This window comes from Gossypium arboreum, chromosome 9 (genome assembly GCF_025698485.1).
Source record: "Gossypium arboreum isolate Shixiya-1 chromosome 9, ASM2569848v2, whole genome shotgun sequence".
In the NCBI taxonomy this organism is placed as follows: Eukaryota; Viridiplantae; Streptophyta; class Magnoliopsida; order Malvales; family Malvaceae; genus Gossypium; species Gossypium arboreum.
In genome coordinates this window covers 1,012,876-1,027,844 of record NC_069078.1, presented here as the reverse complement: position 1 = coordinate 1,027,844, position 14,969 = coordinate 1,012,876, and the positions used below count along the sequence as shown (strand labels likewise).

The 14,969-nt window shown below is 32.6% G+C and overlaps 1 protein-coding gene across 1 annotated transcript; it reads left to right on the top strand.

Moving 5' to 3' along the window:
* Positions 1 to 8,586: 8,586 nt before the first annotated feature.
* On the top strand, positions 8,587 to 9,657 carry LOC108456100 (protein DOG1-like 3). The gene has a single exon (XM_017754695.2). It carries the CDS (start codon positions 8,707 to 8,709, stop codon positions 9,520 to 9,522), a length of 816 nt encoding a protein of 271 aa, XP_017610184.1. The 5' UTR covers positions 8,587 to 8,706; the 3' UTR covers positions 9,523 to 9,657.
* Positions 9,658 to 14,969: the final 5,312 nt, after the last annotated feature.

Sequence of the window (14,969 nt, the reverse complement as noted above, 5' to 3'; positions counted from 1 at the left end):
GTGATAGATTATGAATGTTAGATGATAGTTATACAAGTTTTGTTAAGTGATTTTTAGTGAAAATGCAAATTAGGGATTAAATTGTGAAATGTGAAAAATTTGTAGTTAAAATGTGAAATAAATGAAAAATATGGCTGCTAGTACCTAATTGAAATTCAGCTAACATGGGTTTGGGTGAAATTGCATGAATTTGTAATTTTATGAAATAAGGACTAAATTGTAAAAGCTGTGTAATACTTGAGGCAAAAGATAAATGTGCTTAAATGTGAATTTCGGACTAAATTGAATAGAAAGGTAATTAAATAAGTTTATTTTGATTACATCTAGATCAAGAAAAGCGAAATTTGGATTTAGATCGGGGAAAAACAAGGTGTTGGACTAGTCGGTCCGTTCTGTCGTTTTAGCGATTGAGGTAAGTTTGTATAGTTAAACTTTAATGTTTATTTATTAAATTTATGAATGGTATTATGTATTTCTTCGTATCTATTTTTTGAAAATAAAATTATTTTTTAATTATGAAATCGAATTAAATGTTCAAAACAAGTACAATGCAGGATTGAGTACAACCATTTTATGACAAAGGATGAATTGAACGTAAAACCATGGTTGGACCATGGCAGTATTTATATGTAAGACCATAGTTGGGCTATGGCATTTTAATGAAAAGACCATAACTAGGTTATGGCACCTTAAACGTAAGACCATGGTTGGACCATGGCAGTATCTATATGTAAAACCATAGCTGGGCTATGGCATTCTGAAGATAAGACCATAATTGGGTTATGGCATTACGAATGTAAGACCATGGCAGGGCCATGGCAATACATGTGTAAGACCATAGTTGGACTATGGCACAAGAAAAATGATATACTCGTATCCGTAAGTCATTCTTCGATTCGGAAAGACTAGGTAAGTGACATATGAAATTAATACTGAAGATGTGAAATGGTGAGAAATAGATATGCATCGATACAGGTATGTACGAAAAACTGTATAAACATCGAATAAGTGAAAGTTGTGCATACATGGTTAGTTATGTGATTGAAAACATAATAACATTGTGTTTAAATGTTTTGTAGCATGTGATATATACAATTTGAATGGTTAATAAGTGATAACTATTGTTTATTATTTTTATACGAGCTTACTAAGCTATAAAGCTTACTTTGTTTATTTTTTTCGTGTTTTATAGTGATTTCAAAGCTAGCTCAGATCCGGGGATCGTCAGAGACCTCATTACACTATCAAGCTATCATTTTGGTACTTTTGAATCTACGTTTTGGAATATATGGCATGTATAGGAACTTTGGTCATTTTGGTAAATAAGTTGTTGATGAATTTAACCATTTGGTTTGGCTTGTAAATGTCTATGGTTTGATTTGTACATATAGCCATGAAAGTTGTCTTAATTTGGTTGGTTTGGTTGTTTTTATATATGTATCTGTGCATATAATTTATGTGATGTGATTGAGGTTAGGTTTGTGATGCTTATTGATAATAGGTATGGTGGTTGATATTAGAGAAGATATATGTTTGTAAATCTTGAGCCAAATGATGCATGTTTAAAATTGTTTAATTAGTTGAAATGTATATGTGAATTTGGTATAAATGGATTGGCCTATTTTCTGACTTGAGTGTTTTGTGGATAATGATATTGAGTTAGCATGAATTAGGTTTGATTGAGTTTGAATGAATACCTATATATATGCTATGTTTTTTTTCCATTTGAGTTTGGTGTAGGTACATGTAATTTGGGTGGAAAAATGGCTTGGTAAATAGCCTATTTTTGTCCACACGGGCAGAGACATGGGCATGTGTCTCAGCTGTGTGTGACACACGGTTATGTTGCACGGTTGTGTGTCCCCTTGTGTTGAATTAAAAACCAAGTCACTATGCTCCTCACACACGAGCATGTGACTTGGCCGTGTGGCATAAGTTAGTATACCTTACAGGTTTGGCACGGCCTGGCACACGGGCATGTGTGGTCATTTTTAGGGCACACGGGCGTGTGTGTTAGCCGCGTGACCCAAGTCAGAGAGTTACATTGGGTCAGACACGAGCTGGGACACAGCCATGTGCTCTCATTTCGAATGTCCACACAACCTGCAACACGGGAGTGTCTTTGGCCGTATGAGAGACACGACTAGGCCACAAGGGCGTGTGTCCCTTGTTTTTGAGAAAATTTCTTAAGTGTTCTAAAAGTTTCTAAAGTAACTGGTTTAGTCTCTAACCACCCCGAATGCATGTTTTGAGCCTCGTAGGCTTGTATTAGGGACGATATGAATGTAGTTGATTGATATTTGCATGAAATTAAAAATGTATGAGAAAATGTATGTGTAATTGTATTATATGTGCGGTAATACTCTGTAACCCTATTTCGGCGTTGAATACGGGTGAGTGATGTTACATTTATTGGTATCAGAGCTACAGTTTAGTCGATTCTAGGACTAACGTAGCGTATGTGAAAGTCTAGCTATATATGCCATATATAATCTGTAATAGTGTGATATCTCCTGACAGTTTTAAATCATGTTTTCATATAGTAAATGGATCTCAATCAAGCTGTAGCTGATGATAATAAAAGTAATGCGTCAGCCTCCATTTACGAAGTAGCAAAATTTGAGTCGAGACCTGTATTAGGTAGTCAGAGAGGAGAGGCCGAGGAAGCCTTCTCCCAAATGATGAACGAGAGGTTCGAGTTTGTCCGAACTAAATCGGCTGTTCAACAACCTCCATCCCCACCTATTTCCCAACTGGTCCCCGTAACTCCTCAAGGTTTGGAATCTTTATGTTTAAATGAGTCATCTATGAATAAAATTCAAAAATATGAGGCTAGCGATTCAAGAAAGAGGTTAAGGAATAAATCAAATCATTCTTCGTCAAAGAAATTGAAGGATTTTCATAATCATTCTACCGCTTTAGTGGGATATTCTAGCAGGGATCATGGCAAACAACACATAAATTCAAAAGCTCAAACCATTTCAGTAGCAAGTGTTGGTAATGTCAAGGCAAATAAATTTGTGTGTAAACAGTGTGGTAGACGACATATTGGAGAATGTTGGATGAGTACTAGAGCTTATTTTAGATGTGGTTCATAGGAACATTTCATTTGAGATTATATTGAATTACCTGAGAAGGATAAACTGCAGATTTTTCGATAGAGTAATACAACCGTGAGAAGGAGACCATTTTTCAAATTACTGAAAATATGAGTAGTAGTCGTGATGTTACTGGAAATTCAGCAGCAAGATCCGAAGTACGACCGCCAGCAAGGACCTAATTGAAATTCGGTAGCATGGTTTTGAGTGAAATTGCATGAATTTGTAATTTTATGAAATAAGGACTAAATTGTAAAAGTTATGAAATACTTGGGGCAAAAGTGTAAATGTGCTTAAATATGAATTTTGGACTAAATTGAATAGAGAGGTAATTAAATAAGTTAATTTTGATTATATTTAGATCAAGAAAAGCAAAATTTAGATTTAGATTGGGGGAAAAACAATGTGTTGGACTAGTCAGTCCGTTCAGTCGTTTTAGCGGTTGAGGTAAGTTTGTATAGTTAAACTTTAATGTTTATTTAGTAAATTTATGAATGGTATTATGTATTTATTCGTATCTATTGTTGAAAATAAAATTATTGTTGAAATATGAAATCAAATTAAATGTTTAAAACAAGTGCAATGCAGGATTGAGTACAACCATTTTATGACAAAGGATGAATTGAGCGTAAGACCATGGTTGGACCATGGCAGTATTTATATGTAAGACCATAGCTGGGCTATGGCATTTTAATGAAAAGACCATAACTGGGTTATGGCACCTTAAACGTAAGACCATGGTTGGACCATGGCAGTATCTATATGTAAGACCATAGTTGGGCTATGGCATTCTGATGACAAGACCATAATTGGGTTATGGCACTACGAATGTAAGACCATGACAGGGCCATGGCAATACACGTGTAAGGCCATAGTTGGACTATGGCACAAGAAAAACGATGTACTCATATTCGTAAACCATTCTGCGATTCGGAAAGACTAGGTAAGTGACATATGAAATTAATATTGAAGATGTGAAATGGTGAGAAATAGATACACATCGATACAGGTATGTACGGAAAACTGTATAAGCATCGGATAAGTGAAAGTTGTGCATACATGGTTAGTTATGTGATTGAAAACATAATAACATTGTGTTTAAATGTTTTGTAGCATGTTATATATACAATTTGAATGGTTAATAAGTGATAACTGTTGCCTATTATTTTTATACGAGCTTACTAAGCCATAGTCAAATATATTTTTGGGTTACCATACTTCTAAATTTTCGAACTTATTTTGAGCCTAAAGCTCTAAATTACCCTTGAAACTTCTAGACCCAATTTCGGGATGTGAAAAATGTATTTTTTGTAACTTGTGTATGTTTGTTGCGAACCCAATAGAATCACCCTCGAGCAAAGTCAAAGGAAATGCGAAGCTTGTCTATGTTTTCAAGCAAACTGGTGAGTGTATAGGGATCGCCACTTGTATTTGCGAACCGCAATGTTAACTAGGAGCTTAGGGTTTTGAATTAAGTTTCGAGAGTAAGTCTTTTCTATTACTTTACTATATTAATGTATTTAAGAATGTGTTTTTACTCACAGTGGTATGCGAGGTCTATTGGTGAGCTGTATATGTTTTGCGAGCTCCTTATGATTTGCGAGCTCTAGATTAAGTAAATGTTTTAATAAAATAACCTTCTGGATATATTGGATATAATGGCTTGCCATAGGATTGTGAGTACTCACCTATATGTTTTATGATTTGGGCGTTGATGCCCTAGGATAGGTTGGAAAGATAAGACATGTTGGTGTGTTGGAGAGTGTTTAGCCTTGTGCTACACTTAATAGGACATGTTAAGAACTCGTTGAGTCGTTCTGAGGCATTTTAAGGAGATTCAATTATCCAATAGGAATGAACATGTGATTAAGAATGTGTTTTTCTGAAATAATATGTTTTTACTATTTTCAAGCTCTCTGAAAAGTACCCGCGAACCAAAGTTCGCCAGCTTAGTAACCTTGCATATATTTTTGTTCAACTTATGTTTTGTACTTACTATATGGTTATTATCTCCTATAAATTCACTAAGTTCACAAGGACTCACACGCTCTTTTCTAAACATCGTAGATAAGTAGAACGTAAGGTGAGCAACAGCAAGGCAAGTGATCTAGGCAAAGCATACATGCTGGAAAGGTAGTGCAATCGAACCCTAGAAAATTAAGGCAATATGGGATAACCTATTTTGGGTTTAAAGATATAGATCCGATGACCTCGCCAAATGATTTAGAACTAAGTAAATTCATTTATATTTCCTTGTGTTTTTTTTAAGTTTAATTTGTGAATCGTAACATTTGATAAAAACATATTATATTTAAAGATTTGATTATAATCCTAGTCTGCTTTGATGTTTCCTTAATTCTCATGCCTTCATGACTTTTCTCATGCTTTAATGTCTGAACCCATGTCACTTTAAGCAACAACATGTAAGAACCTATTGATTATCTTATTAGAGTTCGCCAAGAAGTTACATTTGTTGGTGACAGGGTGCAAACCCTAAAAAAATGGCAAACTACTTCCATCTGACCCTTAACGAGTTTCCATAAAATAGTATAGCAAAAAACTTTGAGAACCGAGTTCATAGAATTTGAGTGTTTAAGGGGAGTTCGTGAACCTTACCGTGTTTAAAGACCTTGTTATGTTACGAACCCTGTTCGCGAAAATTTAACCCTGTTTAGAAAGACCGAACAATCCTCAAGTATGAAAACACTTAGAAAAACCATTACGCGAACCCCAGACAAGCAAACCCCTAGTAGACAGTAGACGGACCTTTATGTGAAACTTTGCTTGTGTATAAGCTAACTCTTACTTATTATGCATGTGAACCCTTATTTGTTTGCAAATTGTGACTAAATGAGATTTGGTTAAGTGTTTTGAAGTAAGTACCTATATGATATTTCGCTGCATGAAAATATCTTAAACATATATTACATGTTTTATATTGAGGTGTGATGGAGGATAGATTGGGTGTTAATGGAGAGTCACTTTAGCGACTAATATGACATTCCATGGCTCAAGTTCGACGATCAGACTAGGTATGAGGTGTTACAATAATCCTAATAATATGTTATTTATTTTATAATTTAATTTCGATACTTTCACTACGGAATCCAAACTCATTTAGAGAGTTAATAATAGTACAAATAGATATCATAAAATAATTAGTTGTAAATTATTAATACTATTATTTATATTTAAAATTAGATTATGGCACACATACATTATGGGTGAAAGCATTAATGTAACAAATTTGTAAAAAAAAATTGATATAAAAACTAAATGTGATTTTGATTGAAATGGTAAATTTGAGCTAGTGAAAATTATGATGTTTTGAGTTCAAATCTCATAATTCTTATTGTTTTTATTTATTTTTTCTAGATTTATCAAAATATAAAAAGTCAAATATCCTCAAAATAATGTTAGTTGATTTGCAAGAGGAATAACCTTTTGACAATTTCATACTAAGTTGGGACTAGGTTGATAGGTGACAGCAACTTAATCGAAATGTTAATATATAATAAAATTATAGCACACCCATGTTGTGGGTGAAAAATAGATTTATGTAAAGTATAAATGTTGAAAACTATAGACATTTGGGTTCAAATATTATTTTGTATGTATATTTTTTCTATTTTTCAATAAAAGATATAAAATGGCAAAAGTATCCTCAAAATAATATAATTTACTTCGTAAAATAAAGATGTTTTCATTATTATCCAACTCAATTGGATGCCCGTTTGACTCATGGCATCAACTTAGTCAATTACATAATATAAGTATAGAAAGATAGTAAAAGAAAGGGTTAATATATATGTGTGTGTGTGTGAAGGAACCTGAACTTTACCTAAACTTTTTTTTGGACTTAACTCATACGTAAACTTGGAAACCATAAGTTAACTTGGCACTTTTTTTTAGGTACCCAACTAACACTATTAAAATATGTTGGCGTGACGCTAATAACCAATAGCATGGTGATACGTGGCAACCTCACATTTTGACACGTGATTAAAACATAGTACCAAGTTGGCTTATAGTTTTCAAGTTTAGGTACCAATTAGGTCCAAAAAAATGTTTAAGTACTAAATAGGTACAATTTGCTAAGTTCAGATACATCCGTATATATTAACCCTAAAACAAAACATTTTCCACCCGAAAGAATATTCGATGCACTGTCGGTGCTTAAATTTAATGCACCATCGTTGAATAGTAACACGACTCTTCATCATTAAATAAAATAAAAAAATAGTGGAGATTTAAAAATAAATACTAATAATTTTATTTGAACATAATTAAATAATAATTCATTATAAATAAATGCTAAAACTCTAAATTCTAAACTCAAAACCTAAGATTCTAAACTCTTAAATCCTAAACCTTAAACTTATGACCTTAAATCCGATAATTATTAATATTTAGTTATAATAATTATAAATTATGTTTAACTAAAATTATTAATATTTAATTTTAGATTCTCTATATTATTTATTTAATTTAGTAATAAAAATATCATACTATTATTTATTGATAATACATAAAATTTATAGACTATCAATACATCAAGAGCTGCTTTGTAATGAAGTACGATATCATAAAATCCAACAAATGTATGACAAGAGGCATTTGATGGTGCAGAGGAATCGAAGTTGCAAGTTACAAACAAAGCAAATTGTTTCTTGTCTTATTATCCATCGGCATTCAACGTTTTTAGTCAGATATATACGAGAAGTCACATGCACTATCCAAAAGCTGCTGGCACCAATGATATCAAACTCCTACTCTCATTGGTTCACTTTGATGTACAGAACTTTTTAAGTGCTTCCTTTCTAAGAAATCTCCCAACTTGTCCCTATCCTTACTAAATCCAATAAATTGATGACCAAAGCAACAAACTATTCACATTATAGTTGTTTCCTTAATCAAACCTCATGTTGTCAGCTGTAAAATACTATCCTTGGGTGCATTGAACTAAATCTCAAACATAGGTAAATTACGATTAAAATCATTAAATTATTAGATCATTAAATTTTAAAATGTTATAAAATAGTCATTAAGTTATTCAAAATTTTTTATTTGAGTCACTGAGTTATTATGTTTTTTCTTTTAAAGTCTAACTAGTGAACTTCAAGTGACAATTCGATTATCGATATCAATATCTATTTACGAGTAGAAGAACATATCTTATATTCAAATTTGATCTGATGATCGACGTCAAAGATCGGAGAAAAAAGCTATTTGGATTTTCATTTCCCAATTTTTAATGTTTAAAGATATTTTATGAAAAAAATAAATTGTAAAAGAGAACAAAAATGAGAGCTTTAAACTCGCGCAGGCGATGTGAACCAAGAAGGCTATACAGAAGTTATTTTAACAATCAAGTGAATTATATGAAAATTTTCGAATAGTAATGTGATCATTTTGTAACTTTTTGAAGTTGAATAATTAAAACGTAAACTTATTAATAGTCTAATGACTTTGGCTTTAATTTACCCATCTCAACATTTAGTTCTAATAAATATCCCAACTTTGGCTGTCTCCAGTCTCATATACAATTAGTATTAATAGCCTGTCCCCAGACTGATATAGGGGAACTGCTTACTTTGTTTATTCAGCCATGTCTGTACTACCTAGCAGTGGTAGTGCCACCTACATGGATTCAGGCAACCAAAATCCCGACACTTTCAACACCTTCTTCGAGCGCTGGTTGGTGGAACAAAACCAGCATCTTCGAGAACTGGTTGCTGCATCCCGGCAACAAAGCAGTGTCGATGAGCAGAGTCTACGGTGTCTCGTCCAAAGGGTATTGGACCATTATGAACATTACTATAAAGCCAAAGCCAAGTGGGGTAAACAGGATGTGTTAGCCATGTTATCACCTTCATGGACCAGCAAGTTTGAAGATGCTTTTCTTTGGATCGGTGGGTGGCGACCCAGTATAGCTTTTCACTTGCTTTACTCAAAATCAGGGATGCAATTAGAAGACCAACTCGACGAGTTAATTCGAGGAATGGGAAGGGGTGATTTGGGTGATCTTTCACCAACTCAGCTGTCGAGGATCAACGAGTTACAAACCAAGACCATTAGGGAAGAGAAAGAGATAAGTGAAAAGATGGCAAAGCATCAAGAATCGGTAGCTGACTCGTCTATGGTTGAGTTATCTCATTTAGTGTCTGAAATGATGAGGAAAGGGGATGAAGATGGTGTTGATGTTGAAAAGGATAAAGTTGAGTCAGCCATGGAATCAAAAGAGGAAGGATTGAAGGAGATTTTACTAAGGGCTGATGATCTTAGATTGAGGACATTGAAAACCGTGATTCACATATTGAATCCCATCCAAAGTGTGCATTTTTTCATAGCTGCTGCTGAGCTGCATCTTAGGATTCATGAATGGGGCAAGCAGATAGACCATAAGCATCATCAACCATCCTAACAGGGGCTAATCCCCAAAAAAAACTTTTGGGGCTGTTTTTTTTTTTTAAAAAAAAATTTATAATGTTTAAAAGATAAAATGGAATTTTTATTATTTTTGGGTAAAACGTAATTCAATCATTTACTTATTTTTAAATTTTATAAAATATAAAGAAACAAATATAATATTTTTCTGTTTTCCTGCACAAGTGCCAAAAATCAGACCTAGCTACCATCTTTTTCTTCTTCAATTGTTTTTACTACTCAAAACCATGACCATTTATTTGCTTATAATATACTTCTCTTGGTTATGTAACATTAATATATGCTTTTCTCCCGTCTCCCATTTATTCTATATCTTATTTTTTAATTTATCTAAATTTACTTTTTGACTTCAATTAATTTCAACATTCGGTGATGTTAAAGTTGAATATATAGATTAATTGAGTCCAAAATCAATAGATATGATAGTTCCATCAATATTATATAATCGAAAAATGGCTAAATCTGTAAAAAAGCATATCAATTTGATTAAAGTTTGTTACATTTTAGTTGAAGTCAATGGCGAATATGAGCGGCAGGCACATGAAAAATTATCTAACTTATTCTTTTATGAATAAAATAAATTATAAATTAATATAATAACTTAAAATAAAAAAATTCAATTCATTCGTTTTATAAATAAAGAAATTATAAATTAATATATAGTAAAGTCCCACTTTAAACCGCTAAAAATGAAGAAGTTTTTTTTAATTCAGTCAAAAATAAAAAATTATAAATTAATACATAATAAACTTATATTTTATCTATGAAAAAGCTATATTTAACTTCCGACCCTTCTAAAAGAATTTTTAAATCCCTTATTAATGTTAATTTAAATCTTTAATTTTATTGTTAAGATCAATTTATATATTAATTTTCTAATATTTTTTAACTGAAAAATTGATTATGTAACCAGTTTCATCAATCCAATTATTATAACATAGGTGAAATTTATTTCTTTAGATTCTTACCAAGCATTTATTAGTGGAGCTAGATTAAAGTTGGACAAACTTTTGTACGGTAATAACGACATCCTCACTTCCTCATTCTGTTCTTTTTTAGAATATCTTATTCTACTTTTTATTAATTTTTTAAACATTCATCGTCAAGTTTTGCATCCACTGTCTGTGCGTCTCTAATTCAGTCAAATAACACCGGTTTGACTCTTAACTCTGCCAACAAATTGTCATCATTGCAAATATTAAGTCGAGCAAACATAGCTCGCAACTCAGTTGTTGCTTTCCTACTCAACGCCTTAACTGCAACATTAGTTTTAGTAGGGTGGTAACTAATAACACAGTCATAAACTTTTAGAAGTTCAATCTGATAATATTGTAATTCAACTCCTTTTGAGTTAAAAGGTATTTAAAAAATTTGTGATCAGTGAATATATGACATTTTTCACCGTACAAGTAGTGTCTTCAAATCTTTAGAGCAAAAACTATAACAGCTAGCTCTAAATCGTGTGTTGGATAATTGCATTAGTGTGTTTTTAACTGTCAGGACACATACGCAATCACCTTCCCTTCCTGCATCAAGATACAGCCTAAACCACTCAACGAGGCATCACTATAAACCACAAAGTCCTTTCCCGATTCTAGTAAGGCTAGAACTGGTGCCTTGGTTAACAACTGTTTCAATTTCTCAAAACTCTATTGACATTGCTTGTTCCAAACAAACTTTGTATTCTATAACACACATAACCCGTACTGGTCGTCGGATTAGGGTTACATCGTATAATCGTACAATCCAGAATAATCAATAACAGATACATCAAGTTGCCAATTTAATTAACAAAATTTCATAATAATTCAGATCGGAGTAATACATTCATTTATGGACCTTAAATCAAGCTTACGTGGCCTTAAAAATAATTGAGAAATAATTAGGGACTAATTCGAAGCAAATCAGCAAGTTTAGGGAAAAACTAAAAATTTTCAAAAACAGGGATCACATGGTCGCGTGGCCAACCGTCTGACTGACCGTGTACCCTTTGAAATAATTTCACATGACCGTGTCGAAAGCCATGTGCTAGACCGTGTTCGAAACTGTTTTGAGACACAAGGCCGTGTCGCAGGCCGTGTGTTAGCTAGTGTGAAACTTGCACCTAACACGTTCAGGGCGCACGCCTATATTGGTTGCCCTTGTGTGTCACATAACCGTGTGACAGCCCATGTTCTAGGTCGTGTGTGCCCAAAAATGTCTCAAAACAAGCTTAATTTACATTCAAATGCTTAGGTACCTAAACCAACTTATAACATATTATCACAAGCCATCAAAACACATTTTAAAACACTTAAACCATGCTAAAAGAAACTAAGTGCCTAACCAATGTGTCATCAATGGCTCCAAAAATCAACATTTACATCCAATCATTTAAGATAAATCTGAATTCACAAGTTTACAACCTAGTGATTAATAATCACCTAGAGTATCATACCAAAATTCATGTCAAGACTTACGATTTCCCATTCACATTCAACCACATATTTGTATCATGCATGCGCATGTTCATTGACCATTTAGCTCAACAACATTATGAGCACAGCAAGTTATACAATATAAGTAGTTATGAACATTACAAAACATAATCAAATGCTCCTATTACATGCCATATAAGCCAAATCAAATTCATAATCTACCAAAGAACTTCGAATAGTGTGATTTTTTGAGTTGATCCAATCGTCTAATTTCCACAAACAGTATCTACAAGGAAACAAAACAATAATAGGAGTAAGCTTTATATAGCTTAGCAAATTCATTGATTTAACGATAAAGCTTACCGAATTAAACATAATAATTCAAATAACAAGATTAATGAACAAAGTTCCTATCAACAAAGTTATTATCAGAATTGTTCTCAATCACAACTCACAACAAGTGAAAAATGCTCAGTTTTCCATATTCCAATAACATTCGGTGATTAATAAATAATGCCCGATAAACGATATATGGATATCAGTACACGGTTATCCATCTGGAACACGTCAAATGCTCAAACGAGCCAATCCAACCGATAACATGCCTCAGCACCAAGTGCTTAACCTATAGGCTAACATCCCTCATGTAACACGCCTTAGCACCAAGTGCAAGCCCAAAGGCTTTACATCCACCCCCGATAACACACTAGAAACATTGTAAATATAACACGATAGTCCACAACAAGTGCTAGACTTCGGTATATTCAATGGACAGGAAATACACAAGAATAATCATCTCTTCTCATACCAATCCCATATAGTACACAATATAACCTATCGGCATGCCAATCGTACTCTATCCTACGTTCATCGGTTCAGAGTATTTCAATCAATAATCAATACCATATCAATTCATTATTTCTATTCTCAATTACATGTATCAACATTATCCATCATTCTACAATCAAGTTTATATAATATACATTTAATATATATTAAAATTATACAAACGAACTTACCAGACTAAACTGCAGCAATGACAAAGTACAGGGACTATTTTGCAATTTTCTCTTCCTCGCTTTTCCAGTCGTTCTTGATCTAAAATAATAATTTCATTCAGTTCACTAATTACATATAAAAATCAACTCATTTTATGCAATAAAGTCTTTTTTTGACATTTTTACAAAATTCCCCCAATATTTTACTTTCATGCAATTTAGTCCCTAAGCCCAAAATATGCATTTTAACCAATTTTAAACAAAACCAAGTTTAGTCGAACTGTATAAGGCCTCTCTAAAGACCATAATTGCAATTATATCACATCAAGTACAGTAATTTTATTACTTTAACAATTTAGTCCTTAAACGTTAAAATCATCAAAAATTACTTTACAAAATAGTCCTATCTAGCAACCAAACTCAATAATTTTTCATAAAACTTTAAGAACATACAAAACTCATCAATGGCATAACTCATAACATTTGACAGTTTTACAAATTAGTCCCTAGGTTAGCTAGATCAAGATAATACAAGCTTGAAAACATAAAAAATACTAAAAACGGGCAAGGTTTACCTACCCAATCAAGGAGCCCTCAGTGACCAAAGCTTGCTTCCCCCTTGGAAATGGATTTTCAGTGTTTAAATGAAAGAAATAAAGATAATGATGTCTTTTTAATTTTGTTATTCTTTAATTTCAACTTACCTTTTTTACCTATTTACAAAATTAATCTTTAAAAACAATTGAGATTTCATGAATTCCATCACTTATACCATCCACTAATACCTCAATGGTAAATTTACCGTTCAAGGATGGTTTAATTACACAATTGGTCCTTCAATTATATTAAATTCCAACTAAACAAGCTTAATTTCAATTTATCCCTAAATTAATTAGGACTAAATGAGCAAATAGCCCAAAAGTTAGTGGATTAATAATATCCACCACCGCTTGGATTTTTTTACCATGATTTAAATACCATTTTGGTCTATTTACTATTTTAAATCTATAGCAATTAACTTTTACCTGTTTTACAATTTAATCTTTTTTACTTTCAGTAAGCAACCAATTGTCAAAATTACTGGACCAAACTTCAATTCACCTATAATACGACTTTGTAAATATTCAATAAAAATATTCACGGCCTTAAATTACGAAAACGGGATCTCAATACCTCATTTCCAAAAACTACTTCACTTTTGAACTGAACCACTTATATTATTTATTTCTTCAATTAATAAAAATAAAATATTAAGCCAAAACTCAATATAATATTATAATTGACTCAAAATATTAAATAATAATACAAACTTATTCATAAAATTTGTGGTCTCGAAACCACTGTTTCCGACAACACTAAAAAATGGGCTATTACATATTCTTTTGAAGAAGTTTTGTTATTGGCATATCTATATTTGAGAACCCATTCAGAAAACATCGATAATAGCCAGCTAAACCAATGAAACTACGGATTTCTAACACATTCCTCGATGCTTTCCACTGAATAATTGCTTCAATTTTTTTCAGATCTACTCAAATCCCGTCAACTGATATCACATGCCCAAGAAATACCACTTCGGACAATCAAAATTCACACTTACTATGTTTCCTATACAACTATTTTTCTCATAAAACTTGTAAAATGATACACAAAGGTTGTTCATTCTCAGCTTTCGATTTTGAATAGATCAAAATATCGTCAATAAAAACTACCACGAACTGATCAAGGTAAGGCTGAAAGATGCAGTTCATGAAATCCATAGATGTCGCCGGAGCATTTGTCAATCCAAAGGGCATCACTAAAAATTCGTAATGGCCATAACCTGTTCGGAAAAAAGTTTTCGGTACATCACTATTGCCCAAATTCGCCCAGGCCCAATAAAAACAATAAACCAAAATACACAAAAAAAAAAACCAAAATAATTAAATGTTCAGTCCATTTACAAAGCCCACTGTTAATCCGACAGCCTAAACTACCCAGCAGACCATTACACCCTCAACCCAAAGATA

Excerpts from the sequence above, each read along its gene's own strand:
- LOC108456100 (XM_017754695.2), top strand. The coding sequence starts at position 8,707 with ATGTCTGTACTACCTAGCAGTGGTAGTGCCACCTACATGGATTCAGGC.